The 22,171-nt window shown below is 40.7% G+C and overlaps 1 protein-coding gene across 1 annotated transcript in view; it reads right to left on the reverse strand.

Annotated features, from left to right (window-relative positions):
• The window catches only part of EP300 (E1A binding protein p300), a 63,388-nt gene that overhangs the window by 16,235 nt on the left and 24,982 nt on the right, over positions 1-22,171 (reverse strand). The window contains exons 3-20 of the mRNA XM_065677448.1: positions 20,488-20,664; positions 18,093-18,354; positions 17,250-17,363; positions 16,058-16,294; positions 13,997-14,090; positions 13,530-13,664; positions 12,928-13,045; positions 12,328-12,502; positions 10,316-10,393; positions 9,370-9,479; positions 8,730-8,885; positions 7,209-7,649; positions 6,487-6,675; positions 5,388-5,544; positions 4,698-4,816; positions 3,303-3,542; positions 2,668-2,756; positions 158-238 (exon numbers count right to left, since the gene is read on the reverse strand). Coding sequence (XP_065533520.1) covers positions 158-238; positions 2,668-2,756; positions 3,303-3,542; positions 4,698-4,816; positions 5,388-5,544; positions 6,487-6,675; positions 7,209-7,649; positions 8,730-8,885; positions 9,370-9,479; positions 10,316-10,393; positions 12,328-12,502; positions 12,928-13,045; positions 13,530-13,664; positions 13,997-14,090; positions 16,058-16,294; positions 17,250-17,363; positions 18,093-18,354; positions 20,488-20,664 — 2,972 coding nt within the window. The remainder of the gene's footprint in view (positions 1-157; positions 239-2,667; positions 2,757-3,302; positions 3,543-4,697; positions 4,817-5,387; positions 5,545-6,486; positions 6,676-7,208; positions 7,650-8,729; positions 8,886-9,369; positions 9,480-10,315; positions 10,394-12,327; positions 12,503-12,927; positions 13,046-13,529; positions 13,665-13,996; positions 14,091-16,057; positions 16,295-17,249; positions 17,364-18,092; positions 18,355-20,487; positions 20,665-22,171) is intronic.

Below are 22,171 nucleotides of genomic sequence, written 5' to 3' on the forward strand. Positions count from 1 at the left end.
CAGCACAAGTCCAGGCTTTCATGAAGAACATCTTGTCCACCTTCTACTAGCCTATAAACAGCAAGGATTACCCCAAACTAAACTTCCCATTAAGAAGGCACTATAGATGATGATATAGCTTATGAATGCACAGCCCAAGGACACAGAGATAACTCACGTTTGAGGTTGTGATGGGTCATCTCCTAGAGAAACGCTCTCCCCTTGGATTTCATTGAAGCACTTCTCACAGAAATGATACCTGTCAGCAAGAAGGTCATATTTGGGTGAACTACTCCATCCACACAACAAAACCCAAGTCAAGCAATGGAGCCACCAATTCCAGCAGGCCAAGGGACAGAAGTACAGAGCATGAGAGGAGGTCATCATCAGCAACAAGGCTATTCAATAATGCAGACTTATGGGGCCCACATTGGTTGGTTTGGGATTCGGGGACTTTTTAGAGTTTGGTTTTTTTTGTGCCATCAGAGCCAAGTGCAGACAATGGCAAGCATGAAGGAGAAGTAAAATAACACAAAGAAACAGGGGTTTGCAGGATAAAACCAAAAACATAGAAGCAGGACTTCATGATCTTAAAGGTCTTTTCCAAACTAGCTGATTCTACGCCAAGAAAACACAAAGCAGAAAGCTGAGGCAAAGCACAGATTAGCATTAAATCTCTCAAATGGGTACACAAGCAGCAAATGATTAAAGCAAATTAAACAAGAGTATTTCATTTTAGCATACCCATACCCTCTTCATTTTAATAATCCATGCCACGTACAGCAAAGGATTAAAAATGAGAAAGGGGAAAGAGCAGAAGGAACGAAAAACTGCTACTCTGACTTGTACGTCAGCACAGCAGTTCTGTTGGCAGAGAAGCAGAAGGAGGTCAGTGGAAAAGGGGTTGTCTTCCAACTTATATGTGAAAATGCTAAAAGACCACGTTCTCTCCCAGTTGAAACAGAAAGCTAAACATCAGAAGCCTCAAGAACAATAAAACGCGTCCTTGAAAATCTTAAGAGACATCATAGGACAGTCAAACTGTTAACTAAATACCTTATGCTAACTACACACATAACACCCTACAATGACACGATCCTGCCACAGCCCGGTCTGAGGTGAGAACAGTCCAGGCATCAACACAGCAAGCATCACAGAGAAAGATTTCTTTCATACTTGAATAAAATAATGATTAATTCAACACTCTACCCCAGCCCTCAACAGTGTTCTAAAACTGCAGCCTCTCCATTACTAAGGCATGTTAATTGAGTGCACAAAACATCTAAAAATACAAAGAAACAAAAGAAAATTCAAACAATTTTATTATAAAGCCACACAAACCAACAGTATAGCAGCTGTTAGGCTACAAAGACAGGTCTCTTAACCCTCTCCCATTTTTCATCTGAGATACTGCAGAGAACAGTACTTTTGAAATTGTACATTTTGGTCTAATATATATATGTGTGCATACAACATAATTTACAAGTCACATGTATGCACCTGTTATAGGGCAAACATTCCCTTCTAATGTTTGAACACATGTAAAGCACATCACATTTGTGAGTAATAATCTTTTGGTCTATCTAATGCTTGCACGGAGATAAGTGTAAGTGGAAGATACCGACACAATATGAAAAGCTCTACACTACAGAAGTCTAACAGGACAATAGCTATTATGGGATACGGTAAGCTTATTTTCTTCTTATTTTCTACTCCTAAAAACCTTCATTCACTGCTACAAACCTTTATGAAGCCTAAGGTGGTCAAGACTCAACTTTTGCAGCTCTTCAGCTGTTTTCACCTGATCAGGTGCTTCAGTAAACTACAACTCTTGCAAAACATTCTTGGCTTTCAGGTAAAAGCCTTAGTGGGTTTGTTGTTCTGGGTATTTTTGTTTCAGATGTTGAAAAGAACTAAGAGTGGGAATTAAATTCATGGAGGTGACAGTCTGGAGGTAACCAAAACCTAACAGGAGCATTTTCTGGTGACAGGATACAGGAGTGTTAAAGCATGCATTTCCCTGCTTCTTCGTGCCTCGCTTCCCCAGTTGGCAGAGATGCCTGGCAAGAAACCTTCCTTCAGAAGTCAAATTAAGTTTAAATCATTTAATAAACCCCAAGTAAGATGCAAAAATAATAATAAAAGAATTCAAAATAGCTGTAGAAATGACAGCATTTTACAGAGCTGCTGACAGCTACTGCTAGACAATTCCCTTAAGGAACCTTCAAGAAAAAAGCAAGCAATCAATCTGCTGAAGATCTGAATACACAGAAATAAGTTTTGCTCCTCAGTGTTAACATAGTGTGAAAAACAAAGACTTGCCAAGTATAATATGTATTATGAGCACATACTTGCTGCATAGCTTACTCTGTGTTCTGCATGAAAAATACTGCTGCATAATAGGAAGACAACAGACTTGTAGATACCTGAAGAAATCTTAATTAACTGCAGGATAAAAATTTACTAAAACATCACATTACTGCAAGCAAAAGGAGGAAGAGCAAAGGCTGCAGTGAACTTTTGCAGAAAGAAATCATTAACACAAGGTAAACTATTCAATCTGCACTTCCAGCAAATTATCTTAAAATACAAAGCTGTACAGATATCAAGAGGGTGCATATGTAAATACATTCACACCTTTAACAGATTGATTGCAGCATGCACAAGACGGCACTGAGTTTTCCTTACCTGTTCTGGTAACTGTAGTAAGTGGCATCTCGAGGGATTGTGCATAGCTGTTTGCCATAGCAACACAAAGTCTGTGGTGAGAACTCCAACTGCAAAGAGGAATGGATTGTCTAAGTACTTATACACAGTTTCATTTGCTCTCCAGATGAAGAGTGTGACCCAGACAACTATCATTTCCACCTTATTCTGTACACAGATCTCACAGTACATCAAGTGTATGAAGTCCTAGTCATAAAAACAACATTCAATAGGCTGTTGCGCTCAAGTTAACTCTTCTCCAAAGATGAAACGTGTATCAAAACAAGACAACGGACATAGACAGTATCAATATACAGTGAAGCACTTCTGCAATAACAAACCCACATCTGTTTAATTTGAAAACAGGTTTGCCCTAGTCAAAAATAAGCCTTCACTTACTGACTTTCCCCTCCTCCAAAGGCTTATACACAAACAGATGATGTAAGCACCAGATAGAATATCCATAAACCCCTCAAAACTGGGTTACTCAGGTTTGCTAAAACCTGGTAAACTCTCAAAATTTTTGACACACCAAAAGTACTAACAACTACAACTGCTGTATTTTTTCCCCCTTCAATACCAGGAAGCAAACAGCAGACTAATATTAATTTTCTTACCTTTCTTCCACAGCAATAACCAAGGCTCTGCATAACTGGGTCAATTTCTTGCTCAAACACCTCGGCCAGTTTGGAACAGTACTTGTATACCCGGGATGTTTTGCGGTTATACAACCAGGCATTATTGAACATGAGCCAGATGTCATCTACATATTGCCAGGGTTCCTGATACTGTCCTGTGTCCAGCTTCCTCTTGATAGTAGAAAGATCCATAGGGTTCTTCACTATATCAAAATAATCCTGCAAGAATACACAGTGTATCAAAACACCGCTATAGAGCTATGTTGTGACATGACAACATGTGCATTCTCAGCATATAAATTCATCTCCAGTACATCAAGAAAAACAGGTTCCTCCCTGACTTGATTGTCAAACTGCTTGTGACACACGGTGAAATCTCTAAGTAATACCATATCACTCCCCAGTGCTTTCTTTTCTTATTCCTTTATTTCTCAGGTGTTATTGCTCTTCCAATCCCAACGAAATATAGCCACTCTCATTTTAATCACCAAAACAAGTATGACAACAAAGTAGTAAACAGCAATTTTTTTGCAGCCTGTAAGCTGAGGTTATACACAAGAGCATTAATAGAACGTGACTCTCTTTAGTAGATGAGACAACCTAATAAACAAAAAAGAACTAACTATCAGATGATGAAAGATATGTCTCCCCTAAAGAATGCCTTTTCCCAATCTTCACCCCGATCAGTTATGGGACCATTTCTCCTACAAAAGTTCTTGGAATATGACAGCCAACTAAGGGCTTGTTAAAGAATATCAGCAGTATTTGTGCCTGCTTACAATACAACAGGCCTTGAATTTCTGCAGTATTTATCCTAAAAAAACCAAACCAAACCAAAAAACCAAACCAAAACAAAGAACCTTTCAGCCAAAAAAAAAACCCAAACAACATTGCCCAAAGCACCCAAATAGGACTTCTATGTATAGATATTTGAATATATAGTAAACTTGTGTGGTCAGTCCAGAGAGGTTTCTTTAACTGGCCTTGATCGGCTTAATTTCCCACAAATTAGCTAAGCTTTATATATGATGAAAAACACCTACAGAATTCAGTAACAGAAATATCACAACACGAAGCAACATCCATAAAAAGCCCACACAGCACTGGAGATCTGGGGATCTGTTGGTAATCACTTTAATGTATAGCATACCTGCTTATTTATCGAAAGGAACACAGAACCAAACAAACTTTGGAGAAACGCCCCCAAAACTTTCCTAAGCCAGACATCACATGTTCAACTGCCTGAGCTAAACCCCTTCAAGTGTATCAATAGATAAATGTTAACAAGATGACCCTAAGCTGTTCTCAAATGGGTATACCATAATGTAGTAGTTTTGAATTAAAGCCAGCAATGTATCTTGCTAAGACACTCACAGGAATTCCCAGTAGTTGGGGATCCACAGGCTGTCGAAATGGAAGAGACTCTGGATCCTGACGGTAAAGTGCCTCCAGTGTTGGCATAAGTGCCTGTCGCAACTCTTCTGGCTTGAAAACTTTGAAAAACAATCAATATTAGAAGGACTGCAGAAACAGTTGTAAGGGAAAACATGCTGGAAAATGTGGGGTCTGTGCTAAAAAAAAAAAAAAAGTACTACAGACAATGGGTTTAAGGTATGAGCACGCCTTGTTTGTCCTCTGCGCTACAGAGTTCCGAGAAGGGTATTAAAATGATCACCTGGACACAAGGAGCTGGCCAAAATATTAAAGAGAATTTTGTTTTTATCATAGGAAGACACTGCTAAGTTTAATAAAGCCAGTTGACATGCCAGGTACAGCCCCTCTCTGAGGTACCAAGAAAAACATGTTTAGAAATTCTGTAACTGAAGTATTTCAAATCCTATTGTATTGGCAATTTTACTAAGGTTTACTGTCCAATACTAAAGTCTTAAAGAACTTGTCCATAGCCAATTACAAGCACACGTACTATTAGGTATTTTGGTCCAAAAGCCACAATCCATACAAGTCTACTGAGTACCAATAAAGAAAGCTCAGGGTTTCTTTATCCCCTAAGATTTTTCTAGGAGGGAGATGCAGTGAATTTCAGTCAAAACTCTTCCTGCTTACTTTTTTTCTTGGACTGCCCAGCTGCTGGAGAAGACTGAGTAGCTGGAGTAGTAGGTCTTTCTTCGCCCTCTGGTATTTCAGTCTTCACTTCAGATTTCTTCTCATCTTGCTCCATTGGTTCTGGTTTACATTCCTCCACGACTGGTTCTGCTTTAACCTGAAAAGCAGTTTGAAGCCTGTCACTCAGCCTCTTGTGAAGTCACCCATTCACATTTCCATCCTTTAAACCTATCCGCCATCCTGCCCACCACTCTTTCCCAGGATTAAGGATATCTACTTCGTAGTCACTTGCCTATAACTTGAGCAGATGTACTAGAAAAAAAATCTTTAAATGCTGCCATGTTAGAAGTGATAAACTTAACTAGTTTTGAGCTGCATGTAGACACACAGGTACACATCCAGCTCTTCAGGCAGGTCTGACAGTCTCATACACTGTGGCTGCCAGGATGACACTACTGGGTAGCCATGCTCCTAGCCATCCCCAGTGACAAGTTGTCAAAGCCCAGTAAAGCAGCTGATCATGTACATCCAGAATCACAGACTGATTTAGGTTGGAAAAACATTTTCAAGATCATCGAGTCCAACTGTTACCCCAGGACTACCAAGTCCACTACTAAACCATGTCACTAACCACATCTACACATCTTTAAAATACCTCCAGGGATGGTGACTATACCACTTGCCGGGGCAGCCTGTTCCAATGCTTGAACACCCTTTTGGGGAAGAAATGTTTCTTAACATCCAATCTAAACCTCCCTGGCTGCAACTTGAAGCCATTTCCTCTCATCTTAATATCTGCTACTCTAACATTTAACAACCACAAATAACATCTGACAGACTGACCAGAGTGCCCTTGTACATTGGCATTTAGCAAAAAGCCTCACAGCTGCAACCACGTCATCGTGGTCTTTTCTGCTTCTACCACTATTTCAGAAGAAAGTAGAGACCCTTATTTAGGAAAGTAGAGGAAGACAATAATTAAAACAGCAGCAGCAGGTAGCAGCTACTCAGGTGAACTCTGGAAGGAATGGCTTGAACAGAGACACAAAGCATCTGGCAGTACTAGGTATTCTACCCAACAACTGGCTGACAATCTCACCTCAGATTTTTCTTCCATTTGCAGTTCTGTTTGCTCTGGCTCCCCTTCATCTGTTTTAATTTCCATTTTTACTTCTTGCAAGGGTGGCTGCTGCTGTTCTGGTACAGTCTGCTGAGAGTTCACCTCTGTGCTGCTGGTAGATGGGGGGTTGGATACCTGCCCATCAATGCTTACAGCTGGCTGGGAAAGCTGAGGGAACAACACCACACACATTATACACAGGCTTCTAATAAAATTAAGCCTTCTTTCTCTAATCTACCTTTTACCTGTGCTATGCTTCCACCAAGTTTAAATGCACTCTAGTCCTTCTGCTTCTTTCACCTGAAGAACATACTGCTGCACAGCTCCAATTATAGAAAAACATGCAACAGAAACATGCACTGGAAGGTCTTAATATACAGAAAGTTACATATTGTTTCCATATTATATGCCATTGCTATGCATATGCAGAAGTAACTAAAGACCTCATACATATTTCAAAGTAAATTTCAAAACATGCACTATAATTATGAAAAATACTCCCTTCTCTGGAAACACCAGATGATCTATACACTTGTCTCAATTGAAAACTATTATTTCCCAGTTGCAAAAAAACCCTATTTTGATATCAAACATGCCAGGAGCTACCTCCATTATCAAAGACTCACAGAAAAATAAAAGACCAACTGAAAATTAAACCTTAAACATTTGCAGGGAGAAGCACAATTAAAATATTTCCTTACAGGTGTTGTGGGGTGCTGAGGCTGCAGTGGTGCTGTTGGTGTGGGAACAGATGCAGTCGTGCTTTGCTGTGACAAGGGCTGCTGCTGTTGCTCTGCAGACGGTGTAACTGGAACTGGAGGCTGAACTTGTGGAGGCAGCTGTGCTTGCGGAGGTGTTGGAGTCTGCCTTTGAGGGGGGTGCATAGTTTGTGACTGTGGTCCAGGAGGCATTGCCTGAGGAGTAGGTGTGGGGGCAGTGGGAGCAGCTGCTGCTGCCTGCTGTTGCTGTGATCCCAAGCCTGGGGGTGTATGGTGAGGTGTTGGGGTTCGGCTAGGTACTGGAGAAGGAGAGTTTCTGTGTATGGGAGGCTGTGGAAGAGGTGGACAGTGAATATGGCTCCCTTGAGAACCTGGAGCCATTGCAGGAGAATTCACAGGACACGAAGTGCTGGTCATTTGTGCCTGTGGAAAAACAAGACAAGTACACATTTGCAATGACTTGAAATACAAAAAGTCAGAGAAATTACTGTCAAATGGCTGCTTTCCCACAGTTACCGCATACTTTAAAAAATGCGACAAACTAATCTGTTTTGTTTTTTAAAACTCTATTTCAAAAGGACAAATGGTCTATTAGATTAATTTTGCTCCACACAAACAGAAAGCTGATTTATTTATTCAGCTCAAAGAGATGTTTCAATAGAATAACTTCTACTTCTTGGTATATTTAAAGAATGGCACACCTACACTCCCAGATCACAAACCACTTTTCTCTAAACCTGCAGATTTGTACATCCTGAACGAGACAATGCACCACAGTGAAAAATTGCTTTCAAATACACTTAGCATGCCCATGCCCCCACCCCAAAACTAGAAACTGAATTTATCATCAGAAATAACTACAGCTGTAACTGCACCATTACAAGATTATAAAAGAAAAAAAAAATAATGTATTGGTCAAGGAAAAAAGCTGTCACTCCACAAGAATCTTGCCTGCAAACTAGGAAGAAGCATCAACGAGAAGCAAACTGACGTTCCCTATTTCTTCCTGGCCTGAAAGGTTCTTGCTGAAAAGGGAGAGGGAAAGGACAGAAAGGAAACTGCTAGACTGCAGGTTCAGAGCTTCAGTAGTGACAACCCTCCTATCCCCCAAAGCTAGCAACATACATTGGTCCCGGATAGACATGCCTTTTTAGTACTTAGTCAACCATCTCTTAATTTTTCAGCCTTTACTGTTTTGCTGTTCAACAAGAAATTCTTAACTACTGCATTCTGCATAACAATTTCTTCTTTGCTCTGTAAAAAGAAACTTAGAAATATTCCCTTGTCACACTTAAACTTAAGCCTGAGAACAAGCCAAAAATGTTTCACTCTTCCCATTCCCAGTGCTACATCAGGAAAATGCAGTGCCTCAATAAATGAATTTAGTTGACTACAATTCCAAAAGCATATTGAGAAAACAAGTTGTTCTCCACTACAAACCGAACAATGAAACTTGTACATGACACAGCCCAGTGACACCACCTCCAGAAATCAGAAACTTACTTGAGAAACTGGTGTCTGATTGCCAGGTTGAGTCATAGGCATGCTCGCCGTGTTCATTCCTGGGGAAGAAGCGGGAAACTGGGTCTGTTGTAGAAACTGATTCTGACCAGAAGGCTGGCCAACTCCTGGTTGCTGCATGCGTGAAGGAAATCCCATCTGTTGGAAAAGAAACAAAGTCATATCACAGAGTGCGCATATAACTCCATGACATTTTACACAAAACAACATTTATCTTGTTGTGGAAATTGATGCTTGCCACTTATCTATAGAATACAATACAGAAAGTCTGCTTACAGCTCCTGTCAAAAAACAGATATTATGATTATTTCCCTTGTAAGCTAAAGAAAAAGATATTGATTTCAGTTTGGAACTGTGATTTAAGATTAATTTTCATTCCCTTTGCTAAGGATGCAACAGCACAGAAAACCTTCCATTTTTAGGCAACGTTTTACTACCCAGATATAAAGGCTTACTATACTCCAAAGAAACCTTTCAGAAGAAATGCAAGAGGAGGAACCCAAAGGGTCAAACGAATGAAGAAATAATACTTGATTCTTTAAATTCTACTTATTTACCTAAGAAAACTATAGCCAACAGAAGCAAACCTGCGAGCTCAACACCCTGGGCAGAGAGAACTGACCTGGTTCATGGCCCCAGCCTGGCTTAGCTGTCCAGGGTGCTGAAGAGGAGGGGTTTGCCGGGGTCCCATCGGTGGCAGCTGCATGTTCATCTGGCCAAACTGATTCATTCCTGTGCATTCATGCCAAAAAAAAAAAAACCAAACAAACCCACTTATAAACAAAGGAGGCTTAAATTCTCCTTTGGGCACCACTGAACATTGGGTAAAGAAATGCTGTTTTAACTTTTTCCGAATTTTGTTTTCTATCAACCGGTTTTCTAGCATACAATAGTACTATAAAGAAAATAATTCTTTAGAAAGAAAATAAAACCAATTACATGGAATAATTTTAAAGTGTCCAAGGTACCACACTCCTCCAGAATACAGACCAATCTCCCCCCCACCAAGATTTGTTTCCACTAACTTAACAAAGCTTTGAAGTTTGAGAACTATTGGAGTACCTGACAAATAATTAAAAGTGTTATTACTGAAGATCAACTTTCTAAAGAAAGTTGCATTATTTTAATTACATATCAGAAATTCACTCACTGAATCCCAGACTCTTCACGTAAGCGCTTTGTATGTTGGCTACAATACTTCTTGAATATGTAACAAAGGTTGTGCCCCTTCCTTCTAAGTAATAAGTCTCATCATCTTCCCTTTGCCACCATGTCCTCATCTATGACCAATCTACGTTCACACAATCAGAAATGTCAAAAGCAGAGTTCTTTAACCAAGCAAGCAGCTAACATGCTGCTCAAATCCACAAGATCATGAAATGCTACCCAAGATTATTTTTTTACATATATAATATATAGTTATATAAGTATTATACAATATAGATTGCTATTTTCTCAATCAAATAGGAAAACTGCAGGTGAAGCAAGGGTTATAACACTTCAGCAAGAGTTGCCCAATTCCAAGATTCCTTCAAAATCACAGTAGCTAATTTTCTTCAAATATTTACCTGGCTGTGCCTGCATGCGATTCATCATCTGGTTTGGCACATTGGCACGTATCAGGGTTGGGTCAGGAAGAGGACCATCTGGATTAAAAAAAAAAAGAAAAAAAAAAAAGATCCTGGAATGAGATTATGGCATTCAGAAGACCACCAGGTTTTATCCAGCAAACATACATAAAATCTCATGTGTAAAACAAACCAAACAAACAAAAAGGAAGGACACAGTCCAGTAACTCTAAATATTCTTAAGGAGTCCCATTGACGTAAGCATGTCCCATTGACAGAAATATAATCTGACAGAGTCAGCTTTCAGAAACTGAGGACAAATGTGAAGTATATTATTGAGGTACAACAACAAACTCAGTTGCTCAGACCACAAGAACTTCTAAAGACTGTTACTACTGTTACTGCTACTCTGTTACTGTACCTCTAGGTTTAAAACAGTATGAAAATTCTATGGTTCCACACAGTATTCACCAAAGCTCTCAAGTCTGAGAACTATTGAGTATATGGTAAGTAACTAAATGCATCACATTTAGAAGAATTAACTTTCTACAGAAGTTATACAGCAAGTGAAGTCACAGTATCAACCTTTAAGAATCTTTCTTGGATCTTGGTATGCACCTTGGTAAACCCTGTTCTGACTTCAAGCATAAAAAGACCCAGAGCTGGATTTACCAAGCTACATTCAAATTTAAGCAGAAGAACTCAGAGGAACATTCTTGCATCATATGCCTAAAAGCTACTGCAGTGTTATAAAAAAAAAAACAACCAAAAAAACCAGGAAGTTTTTTTGTCTCAATTGACTAAATCAAATTTTGACCCAATCTCCTTTGACAAGCTTTAGAGTGTCATTGACAGCTGTATATGTTTCCATGAGCTGTCTTTAAGAACTCCGTTCTTAACTGTAAAGTTCCTAAGAACATGCAAGACAAAGAATCAAGGAGAAAAATCTGTTTCTTCTGAGAAGGAACCTCTTAAGAGAAGGAGTCATTGGAGGGGAGAGAGCTCTACAAAGTAGGTTTGCAGAACTGTTGCACTTATTTTTAACAAAGACTACACACTTTAAAATCCTCTATTTCAATTATTTACAGGACTTCATTGGAAATACAAGATTACAACATCAGCAGACACCTCTACTTCCTAACTAAAAAATATCACCTGCAATAATTTGTATTACCTGTTTTTATGTTACCCAAGTAAAAATATTCTAGATACTTGACAGCCTAGAGCACCTTGTCCCTTCCTATTGTTAAGGAGACATTCCACTCTTTAGCAGCATGATAATTTTGACCATTAACTCCTCTACAATTGTATTCTAATATACAAATACACGGTTAACAGAGGGGAAAAAAAAAAAAAAAAACAAAACCCAAACAAAACAAAACCAAGCTGTTTAGCATTAGGAAGGTCAAGTCAAGTAACAGAACTACTGTGAAATACAATACAGCTGCACAGGGGAAAGAAGCAAAATCTGGTTTTCACTGCATGCTTGAAACGCCACTTGTCCAAAAAACCCCAAATGTGTCACAGAACAAGCACTATCTAAACTTCTAAACAGCAAAAGGCATAAACACCTAAGCACATCAATCATCATATGCCTTAGCAACAACAGTAATAGTAGTGATAATTTTCAAACTAAACTAAATATTGTGAAAATACGTATCTCACAGTAACTGAAGTTATCTTTAAATCAATTCATTCTAGGAGTGAATCTAATGAGACTGAAGCTCTACAGCCTTAAGGATTCAACTTAATCTCCACTCCCTCCACCCTCAAAGTAAGTGTAAAGGTTCCCAATTCTTTCATTTGTTCAGAAGACTAAATGCTTTTACATAATCTATGGTCACTAACTAACACATAAGCAAGGAGGCTGCAAATACTTCAGAACAAAGAGGGAAAAGTTCTGTTTAACTCTGAGAAAGCCAGGTACCTGTGAAACAAGGGCATAAAGATCACTAGCTTACTAAAATGACACTACAGGATTCCCCTGCACCACAGAGTCCCACTGCTCTTACTTGCAGACATCCCAGGCTGGGGCTGTCCCATGTTTGGCCCTTGATTCATGGGAGCCTGTGGCATGCCTGGAGCATTCGGGATCATGTTCTGCTTCTGCAGCCTGGTTCTTCGTTTCTCCTCCAGCTCTTTTTGTATCTTATAGATCTTCTCCGCTAACAAGTGATAGTACTCTGCCTGTTGGGGAGGAAACAAGTCAGGATGAAGATGACACACTAAGTAAAGGCAACAAGTCACAGTAAGTCAAGCTTGCAAAACAACCTCAGACACACATTTTGACTTGGGTGGGCATGGCTCTCCTTTTGCAGGGGCTGCCAGGCAGACAGGAGGCAAAAAGGGGGCACTGCTGGCAACCATTAAACCAACACAAGACATTTCTTGTGTCCAACACTTCTCTGGGAGAATCACAGTGAAGAGCTTCATGCTGCCTTTAGGGGACCCAGAGAAGTTTCAGGCACAGCAGACCCTGACAGGCACCACCCCTACTCCTGGCACTTCCTCAGACTGTGAGTCTCATCTGGGCTTTCACTCCTCTTCCTCCCCAGTCACTATGGGCTTGGGGAGACACACACATGACTGGATGGCAGAGGATGGCATCTCACCCTGCTGTTTGCCGATTCATACATATCACCTTCCACTTTCCGAGCATATGCCACCAGATTCTCCATACGCCGATCCTTCAGTGCCGCAGGATCAGGAGTAGGAAATATGGCTTGAACCCTGAAAGAAAAAAAGCATACAAAAGATAACAGGACACAAGTCCAGACAGGGACCAAGAACTAACCCCAGTGACCCGAACACAAAGCAGCAAGCAAATTTTCTGACAGACAATGGCATTGCTACTGCTCCCAGGGGACACTACCACCGTGTTGATGGCATGAGCACACAGTGGGACGCTTCCAATACAACAGCCCCAGACCAGCAGATGCACTCCGTCTTTCAGGCTTCTGCTTTCCCTTTTCAGGTACCCTGACAAAACTCGTTCCCTGGGGCCCTAGTTTTTACTAACACCTCTGCTGGCGATTCTTTGAGCAACCCTAAATCACTCATTTAAAACTAAACCATGATACCCTTCTCATGCACCCTGACAAGACGCAGTCCCTGGCCCCCTAGTTTTGGAAGCCAGGCTTCCTCCTGCTGCACACGTACACCTCAGAGGCGGCAACTCACTTAAAGGGAGATTGTTTTGATGTTAGCTACTCACAGTTTATGAACAAGGTGGTTTCGGAGATCCTGAGTAATGTCTTCATGCCACTGCTTTCGAATTCCAGTATTGGATGGTTGAGCTGTTGGCATGGCTCCCAAATTGGCAACATTGGCGCTTTCACTCATCATGGGGCTTCAAAAACAGAGCAAGAATTGAGGGCACAAGTCTAGTCCAAGCTTAGTCATCTTACAGTCATAGCCTCTTTTAGAATAATGTTAAGACAAAGTGCCAGTTCAGCCATTCCCTAATCAATGGACAAACTCTGCAGAAATAGCTGCACAGACACCAAAACAACACCATGAAAGAGTACATGCTGTACAACCCAAGGATTTGGAAAACTCTGACAAAAGCTACAGAAGCCAAAGGGAGAGATAGCCATCAATGGCATTTACCCCACTGCTTATGCAACAACTGCTGTGAGATCAAACCAAAATTGCTGGGGTACAAAGAATAATTCAACTTACTTTTGAGAATTCATGGTTGAATGTAACATAGAGTCAGGCAGCAGATTAGGAGCTTGAACCCCAACTCCTCCATTCACTCCCATTGGATTTGAACCTAGAAAACAGAATATTAAGTATTCTTAAATGAATATTCCATTTACTGTGCAAAATCAGTAATTGCTCAGCGATAACAAGGGTCTAGACTGGCAAGTACTTTGACTTCTCTGAAGTGAGTTTAATTACCCATTGCTCTCTTTACTCCCTTCTACAAACTTAATATAAGTCCGAGACACAACACTGGCAACCTCCAAGCAAAGCATAGCATCACACTACTGTTCTGCACATAGAATGGTTGGGGTTGGATGGGACCTTAAAGATCACCTAATTCCACTATCTTACTGTACTTCCCAACAAACAATTTCAATTTGCTGCAAACGTTATGTACCAGAGTCCTTTCCTGTGACCCCTCTACTGAAGATGCAGCAGTACCATCCTTTTTTGTTTAGAAGCAGTTGTTTTTTGTCGTTCAGAGGTTTACAATGTATATTTACAAAGGCTTTAAAAACATAAAGCATCAGCTACCACCTACATCTGATAAGGCCCACTCTCACCCATTCCATAATCCAGGATCCTACAACCAACACCGAAGTTTCTACTAGGAAGGAAAACCTGACAATCCTTTGCAGGAAAACTTCTAGTAATTTGTTACGTATCAAAATCCATTTTTCCGAATCAGAGCAGATCTCAATCACCATTAAAAAAATGGCTATTTTCTTCACACACTACAGTTAAGACTTAAAAAATGGGGGAAAATGAAGCATATTTCTGCCTGGAGCTCCTGAATAGATCATTCTGTGAGGCTGAGAGTAGCCTGAATGCCATTACCAAGCTTCACACATATAGGACACCTGAACCGCCCTCCCCCCCCCCCCAAATCTACATTTCAAGCAAAATTTGACACTGTATACAAGAGAAATCCACTGAAATTAAGTATATCAACCCTAATACAAGCCTCTGGTATCACAACCATGTGCTTAACAGCCTTTTCATAAAGTTGCCTCCAGCCTCCCTTCCCTTAGTCACTTTCTTCTCCTTCCCAAATTCATTTTGCAATTTGACAGCAAGGTGATGTAGAAGACAACTGTCAGCCTTTGCCTTAACTCTCCCTTTTCAAACTGCCAAACCCAACCATTTGTTTGATCTACTTAGGACTGCTTCTTTTCACACTGCAGTCCTCAGCAAATCCTGCCATTTCTCCTAAACCAACCCTGTTGTCATGTAGGCCATGACAACATGAATCTGGTAATTCCTCTTACCTGTTGCAATTCACTCCTTAGCCACCCTCTCCTAATAATGAAACAAAAGTCAAAAGTCTACACTCTCCATGCTTGTCCTTTCTACATGAAGACTCAGTTCTCCACTCCCCAGGAGCTTTTCAACCCCATCTCACTGGATTTTCTTATCAGTGCTATAAGGAGCACCCAATGAGAATGCAGAGGCCAAACTCTGAGTCTATAAATAAAATATATTACAGCTCCACACAAAAACCATTTTCTTCAGAAAAGGGATGACATTTTGCAATAAGCTACCCATGCAATTTACAGTTATGTACATCCACAGAAAGTGTTATTTACTACTTTTTATTTTTAAAACAAACACTACTTACCTGCAATACAACTGTAAAATGCTGCAGTCTAAGTGACAAGGAAGTACACTTGAATACAGGCATTCCAACACATGCATTTCCAATGAATACCTCTTAAAAAGCCCTAAACTTGCATTACAGTAAAATTACAAAGCTACTAAGCATCATTAAATAAAATGCTTTAGAAAACTGGTTCACAAACACCTAAACTCTAATCATCTTTCCAAAGAAAATACTTTTCCCAGAGAACATCTTCTCCAAGAGAAGATATCTGGTCCCTCTAATGTTCCTGTTCCACTGTGCAGCTTGCTATACTGCATAGCCGTGCTTTTTGCAAATCAACTAGCGGTACTAAGCTAGTAGGTTAAAAAAATCTGCATTAGATAATAGTACAGGAAAGTCGCCTGTAGTTTGTATTTTAACACAGATAAACTTACTCATAGGATTCATAGGGCGCAGACCCTGGGGTGTCTGTCCTTGTTGCTGATTCTTCACTTGAGCCTGGGGCTGTGTCTGCATCTGGTTCCCTTGATAGGTCAGTCCAAGGGCTGCGTAGGCTCTCTCAATGGAGCTGGGGTCTATCTGACTGGTAGTGTTTATACTGGGTGTTGCCTGCTGCCCCACACCCACAGAGCCAGTATTTGCAAGTCCTACTGCAGCTCCACCCAGCAGCGCTGGAAGAAAAGTACCAGTATCAAGTGAGTAAGGACAGCAGGAGGTAGCCCAAAGACATCCACAGAAACACGAAGAGAACCAAAGGAGTATACTAGATAACCAAACCATCGCCTTCTAGGTACGTGCAGAGGCCAGATCTGGAAACCTGGCATGAAACAGGGAGACAAGTTTGGACCCAACCAGCCATTCCAACAACATGCTATTTTCCCTTTGAGCTGCTGAGAGGAAATCCCACTCAAGTATTCAGGACACCTGTGTTTGCTTCAAACTGAAAACAGAAACACACCATGACACAGAGGCTAAAGGCAGAAGGGTACATACAGCTCTTCACCAGTCACTATAATGTTTGGGTTTGTTTATTTTTTAATTTTCTTAAAACAAGAAATAGCTCACATTAGTCATAAGAGCCCAAAGTAACACAAAGGAGGGAGAAAACAAACAACAAAACCAACCAAAAAAACCCCTCCAAACTAAACCATCATATAGGTAACACAATGACAAAAGTCACGCCAAAGATCTTAGCAGAAAGACCAAAAAAGAGCCAACAAAGAGAAGAGGGAAGAGACATCTGATACAAAAAAAGGATGAAGACAGAACCAAACATCATCAGGGCTGAAATGACACAACAGTGTGTGTATATGCATGCCTATCTGTCTCCAGAATCTGGCCAGGTGGAAGAGATGGTAGTGAAAAGCCAATCATGCGGCTGAAAGATCTTGACTTGTTCACCCCTTACACTCTCCTGCTAGGAAAATCCAATAAAGTTATAGATCTTCCATAGACACTAGCTATCAGACAGAAAAATATTCTGTAACAATAAAAGCAAGAAGAAAATCATATTACATGTTCCTAGATACCAAGAGCATCACCACTACCATCTGGGTGCAAAAAAGTTTAATTCCCAATACGCATTTTATGGTTTATCCAATACATGGCATTCCCCAGTAGACTTACATTGTTGATTTCTTTTGTCCCCAGCATTTTTGAGAGGCAAACATACAGGACAGTCATGTCGTGTGCAATTCTTCCAGTGCGAGATGATTTGTCGGGAAGATGCACAATGTGCCACTGAAAAAGGGAGAGGAATGAAAAGCTTTACTACTAGGATCTTCACATGGTGCATACAAACTAGGTAGGGAGCAACTACTTCTCTCAGTGAACACACCTACATTAACACAGGTCAGTACAGTATTACTTGAAATAGCTCTGAAAATGTAGCTACACTTCCTTAAGTACTATTGGCTCAACTAAAGCTTACTTCAAAGACCTATGTCACATACCCCAGAGTACACCACCATATGCATCAGGCAGACTGTACCAAGCAATTGAGATGCCAATAGGCACAATGCAAATAAACCTAGGCTACCAAAAAGGTATCATACATTTTTCCTAGGCTGCTAAGATAGACTAAGAGTACATCAGTGCCAGTAGCAGCTTAATTCCTGGCTAGCTAAGCTTCTCTTAAGAGAAAGAAGTAGACTACTACTTGCAGATTGCTGCTTTGCGCCTACCCTTATCAGAACGCAGCATCCAAAAGTTATTGCAGTGAGTTACAGAGTTAAGCAAAAGATCTTCACTCATCTGTCTACGCCTAATCTAGAGATGACTGCTCTCGTCTCTAACTTGCCCGAACTTTAGAGGTTCAGAAGTTGTTTATGATTTCCATTCTTAATGGGAGAAATAGCTTAAAAAAACTGTACTTCTCAAGCCACCCACTAGTTTTCCATCTCCTTTGAGAAGATGCTCTTCTCATCCTGCAAATGATGACTGCATCTATATAACCACTCCTCCACTTACCCTGGCAAGATTTGCCAGCCTGACAGTGTGTCATATGGTTCAGGACATTCTTCATGGTTCGGCAGTGAGGGAGGTTGCACTGTCGCACTTCCCCATTGGCCTGTTCTCGTCGCTGACACTTGTGAGCATGCAGGAGGAGAACTAGTTGCTGCTGAATAAGTTTCCGCTTTTCTGGATCTGCTGTTGGTGCTCCAGAACCCATTCCTTGAGAAGCTGCTGGCCCCATCCCAGCTTGCTGAACTTGAGGAGCCTGCTGCTGGCCCTGGAGGAGATGGAAGGAAGTTCCAAGAAATAAATCTATTTTTGAAAATAATTCATTTAGCAATGACAAATAAACAGCAGCAAAAACAGAAGAACTGACGAAGAGAAACAACTACCACATTCTGCAATTAAGGGAATAGCCCACCTATCTGTAGCTCTGTATGACTCATTAAATACACCCCTTAGCAACAGTCCTGGCAATTCTCTCGCCAGTCACAATTTCCTCCCCATATCACCATCGTAGTCCCAGCTCTTGCCTTATCAAAGAATAGCAGAACTTTGCACATGCTGACAGGTTAATTTGCAGTGCTAGACCAACCTGAAAATATTAATAGCACTTAGACCTCAAATCTCCTCCTCATTTTGGAGGCTAGAAAGTTGCATCCACAATTCCTGCATTAAGGGAAGAAGGCACCTTTTAGAGTGAATAGTTTTCCCTTTATTTCAGTATAAGGTGCTTCAATTTGACAGTTCTAGAAAAGGAGAATGAAGGGGAAGTTCTGGGAACCTTTTTCCATCAGAAAATTTGCATGTAGGCGTTCAAAACAAGTACCTCCTAGTCTCTGCTAGAGATGAAGCACAACTTCAGGATAATATACACGCCACAGAACTAATGTCGAGTATGGCAACATCTAGTACTACTTCTTTTTACTTCTTCAGACTTCTTTGTATTTCTTCCAGGAGACATTTGAGGAGTACTTTGGAAAGGACAGAGGCTGGGGGACTCTGTGTTGCTTGTATCACTTCAGTTCAACAGCTTTCAGTTTTTAACAGACTCTTCACAGAGGGTTTTAGAGGATGTTTCCGGAAATATCCAGATTTTTAGAGCTCAACTACTTGCATTGTAAACCCCAGTTCTCCCACAGCATTTCAATACTAGTATTAACCTTTCCGTTTACAAGGAGACTTTACCAATTACTCAGTCCCCTCAGGGTTTCTGTGTGTTCTGATATGACCCTACCTGCCTTGTTTGCAGCCTGTCATTCTAAACGGTAACTGAGATAGCAGCAACTTCTCACTCCTAGGTTCAGCTGGGGTTCTGAACAGCAAATTTTGGCTGCTGCTTTATCAGTTCATATAACCCAACTGGTTTGGAGACTTCCAGTGTTTCATGCTCAAATCCAAAAAGAAAAAAAAACCACAAAAAACTCATAGGATTGAGCTCTTTAATTCCAAGGTACAAGTTACCTGGAAATGTTTTTTCAGCAACAGTGAAAAGTTAAGAGACTGACCCTCCCAGAGGAGTGGACTTGGGGGGAAGAGAGGGTGGGCGTGGAATTTGAAGCAAGAAGAAACATAAGCTGTATTTAAAAATGTGAATTTGTTTCCCAAATTAAGAAAAAAACACATGTATGTAGGGGATAAAAAGGGAGGACATGCTGCATGTACACCCCTAACCAATTTAAACTTTAAAATGAGACAAACACAATCAGCCACGAGCATTAAGCTCAAGCTAGGGAATCTAATGTTCAGGCCTGTCATTTTTAAGCTTGCACCATCCACTATTTGTTGTCTACTTTTCCCACTTCTTTTCCATTCCTTAAGCCCTGCTTCAATACAGTGTGAGGGGAAAAGGGGAGGCACAAGGCTACTACAGCAACAACTGCCAAGGAACATCCAGCATCAGGACTGTTTGTGTTCATGTAATTCAGAACAGAAATGAACACACAACTGGGGCTTTTAAGCACTATCATTTCTGTTTGGAAAGGGATACTTCTCGCTCCAAAAATCAGTGAGTACAAACAGCAAAACAAGCCTCAAAACAAAGCTACACTGAGAAGAAGGGGCCCAACAGAGTAACTTCAAGAGAAGGGATGGGAGAGGAGAGCAGAGGTGACCAAACAGGTGGCAAATCTCACTTCAGTCAAGGAGTTTAATTTCATTTTCTCTGCTGACAGGGTTTGAAGGGCAAAGAATGGAGGTCCAGCTTCTCTAAAAGAGAAAGTACAACTCAGCTTTCTCCTTCAGATCAGCCTTTTTAAGAGTTAAGCAAATGCATTATGGATGGATTCAGAGCACGCATTCACACTGGGTATGACAGCTGCAAAAACTCTTAACATGGCAAGAGCACAGCGTATTGCTCCATTTTAAGTCTACTACAACATTTTCTGGAGACATCTTTCATTCTACTTACCATGTTAGGCATTCCTGCCCCAGGAACTTGCTTCTTGTCCATTGGAAACTGTGGTAAGCTATTCTGCAGTGCAGCTTTATTCTGCATCTGAGGCCCAAGTCCACCGGCTCCAAGCTGCTGCCCAGTATTCTGACTATATGGCTGGCCGTAAGGGCTGGGATTGCTCATCATTCCCATCTAGGAATTAAAATGGTAAAATGTTCAAGTAAGACAGCTTAAATTCACAATGTGGAAGGCAAACGAATACTTCAGAGAAGCAAGAGGGATCACAGCCATGAACCAGCTGCAATGCAATACTGATCCACCTGCTTCCCTGTTACTCCATGTGCATGTATTTAACCTACCACACAACATCAACTTCTCAACCAGACAGCTCCTGTAAACACAGTGAAGCCAACTTACCAAACTTTAAGGTCAGACTGGTCAAATTGGCCTGATTATTTCTTTTTATAAAGATTTTGTGCAACAGATTTCTCATTTCAACCACAAATCTGTTCCATGGGGTATGTACCTCACAAGTCTGAGAGAATTTCTCTGCTCCCAGCACCTCCACATGAAGACAAATACCACCTTCATTCATATCAGTTTATCCCCAAAACCATCCCACCCAACTGTCAGCACTCCCACAGCTCCTCTCCAGACAGCTGTAACAATGCATGCCTGTATACAATCTTTTTCTATTTAAGAATATACCATAGGCATAGATAAAACCACACAGTCACAGTAACCCATTTGCAGTGAGCAGTACTAGAGGTCAAAAGGAGATGTTTGTAGACAAACAAATCTACTGAACCATTCGTCCACAGAGGATGTAGATTTCTATATCATACAAACTGTATGTATATTCAACAGGCCTTCTAGGACCAAAACACCTAGCCATAGAAGATCATGAAACATGGAGATCTTTGTTAAGATTACCAAGTTCTCACCATTACTCAGGTAGGATCCTCAAAAAGCCATAACTCATGATAATAAAGGCACAAACGTACTTTAAAGAACTGCACTGTTTCAATTCACATTAGCATTTAACTAGACAATGTTCAGTCTCCTTTGATACTTCTTGGTCCAAGTCTGGGCATTTTTCTAAATTCAAAAAGTATACAAGCTCCTATGGTAGGTTTGTTTCCAATCATTCCTACATTTATTCTCAAAGCATCCTCCCCTAGTAGAAACACCTTGTTTCTTCTCCTTAACCTTCTCCTTATTACAGAGAAGTAATATACATGTCCAGCAATTACCTGTGATTAGTCAAACACTTTTTCAGGTTGTAACATCTGCCAATCCACTATAATAGTTGCGTTCAATTTGCATTTACAAAGTAAAGCAGAATCAAATCCAAGCTACAGGAAAAGAAACACAAAATTCACTAAATAGCCTGCCACTTTAGACATTCAATATGTACACCTGAATTCCCTTGAGGACAGTGCCTCTCTTCCACAAACAAGGAATAACAATAATCACAGAGCAGTAATTCATTAGAAAGCAAAGCAAAGAATCTCCACACACAGAAGATAAACTGCAATGATTAGACAGAACAAAAAAAACCTTCCTTTCCTCTGTCTCCTTTGGCACTACCCCTGCTGTGTCTCAACTGCAACGAATACACATAGGGTGACCAATGAGGCAGCTGCTGCCAAAAAAAGGACAGGTAAGACTCAAACCCTTCCTGCTTCTCCCTCAGAAA

The sequence above is a fragment of the Lathamus discolor genome, chromosome 1 (assembly GCF_037157495.1).
Source record: "Lathamus discolor isolate bLatDis1 chromosome 1, bLatDis1.hap1, whole genome shotgun sequence".
Lineage (NCBI taxonomy): Eukaryota > Metazoa > Chordata > Aves > Psittaciformes > Psittacidae > Lathamus > Lathamus discolor.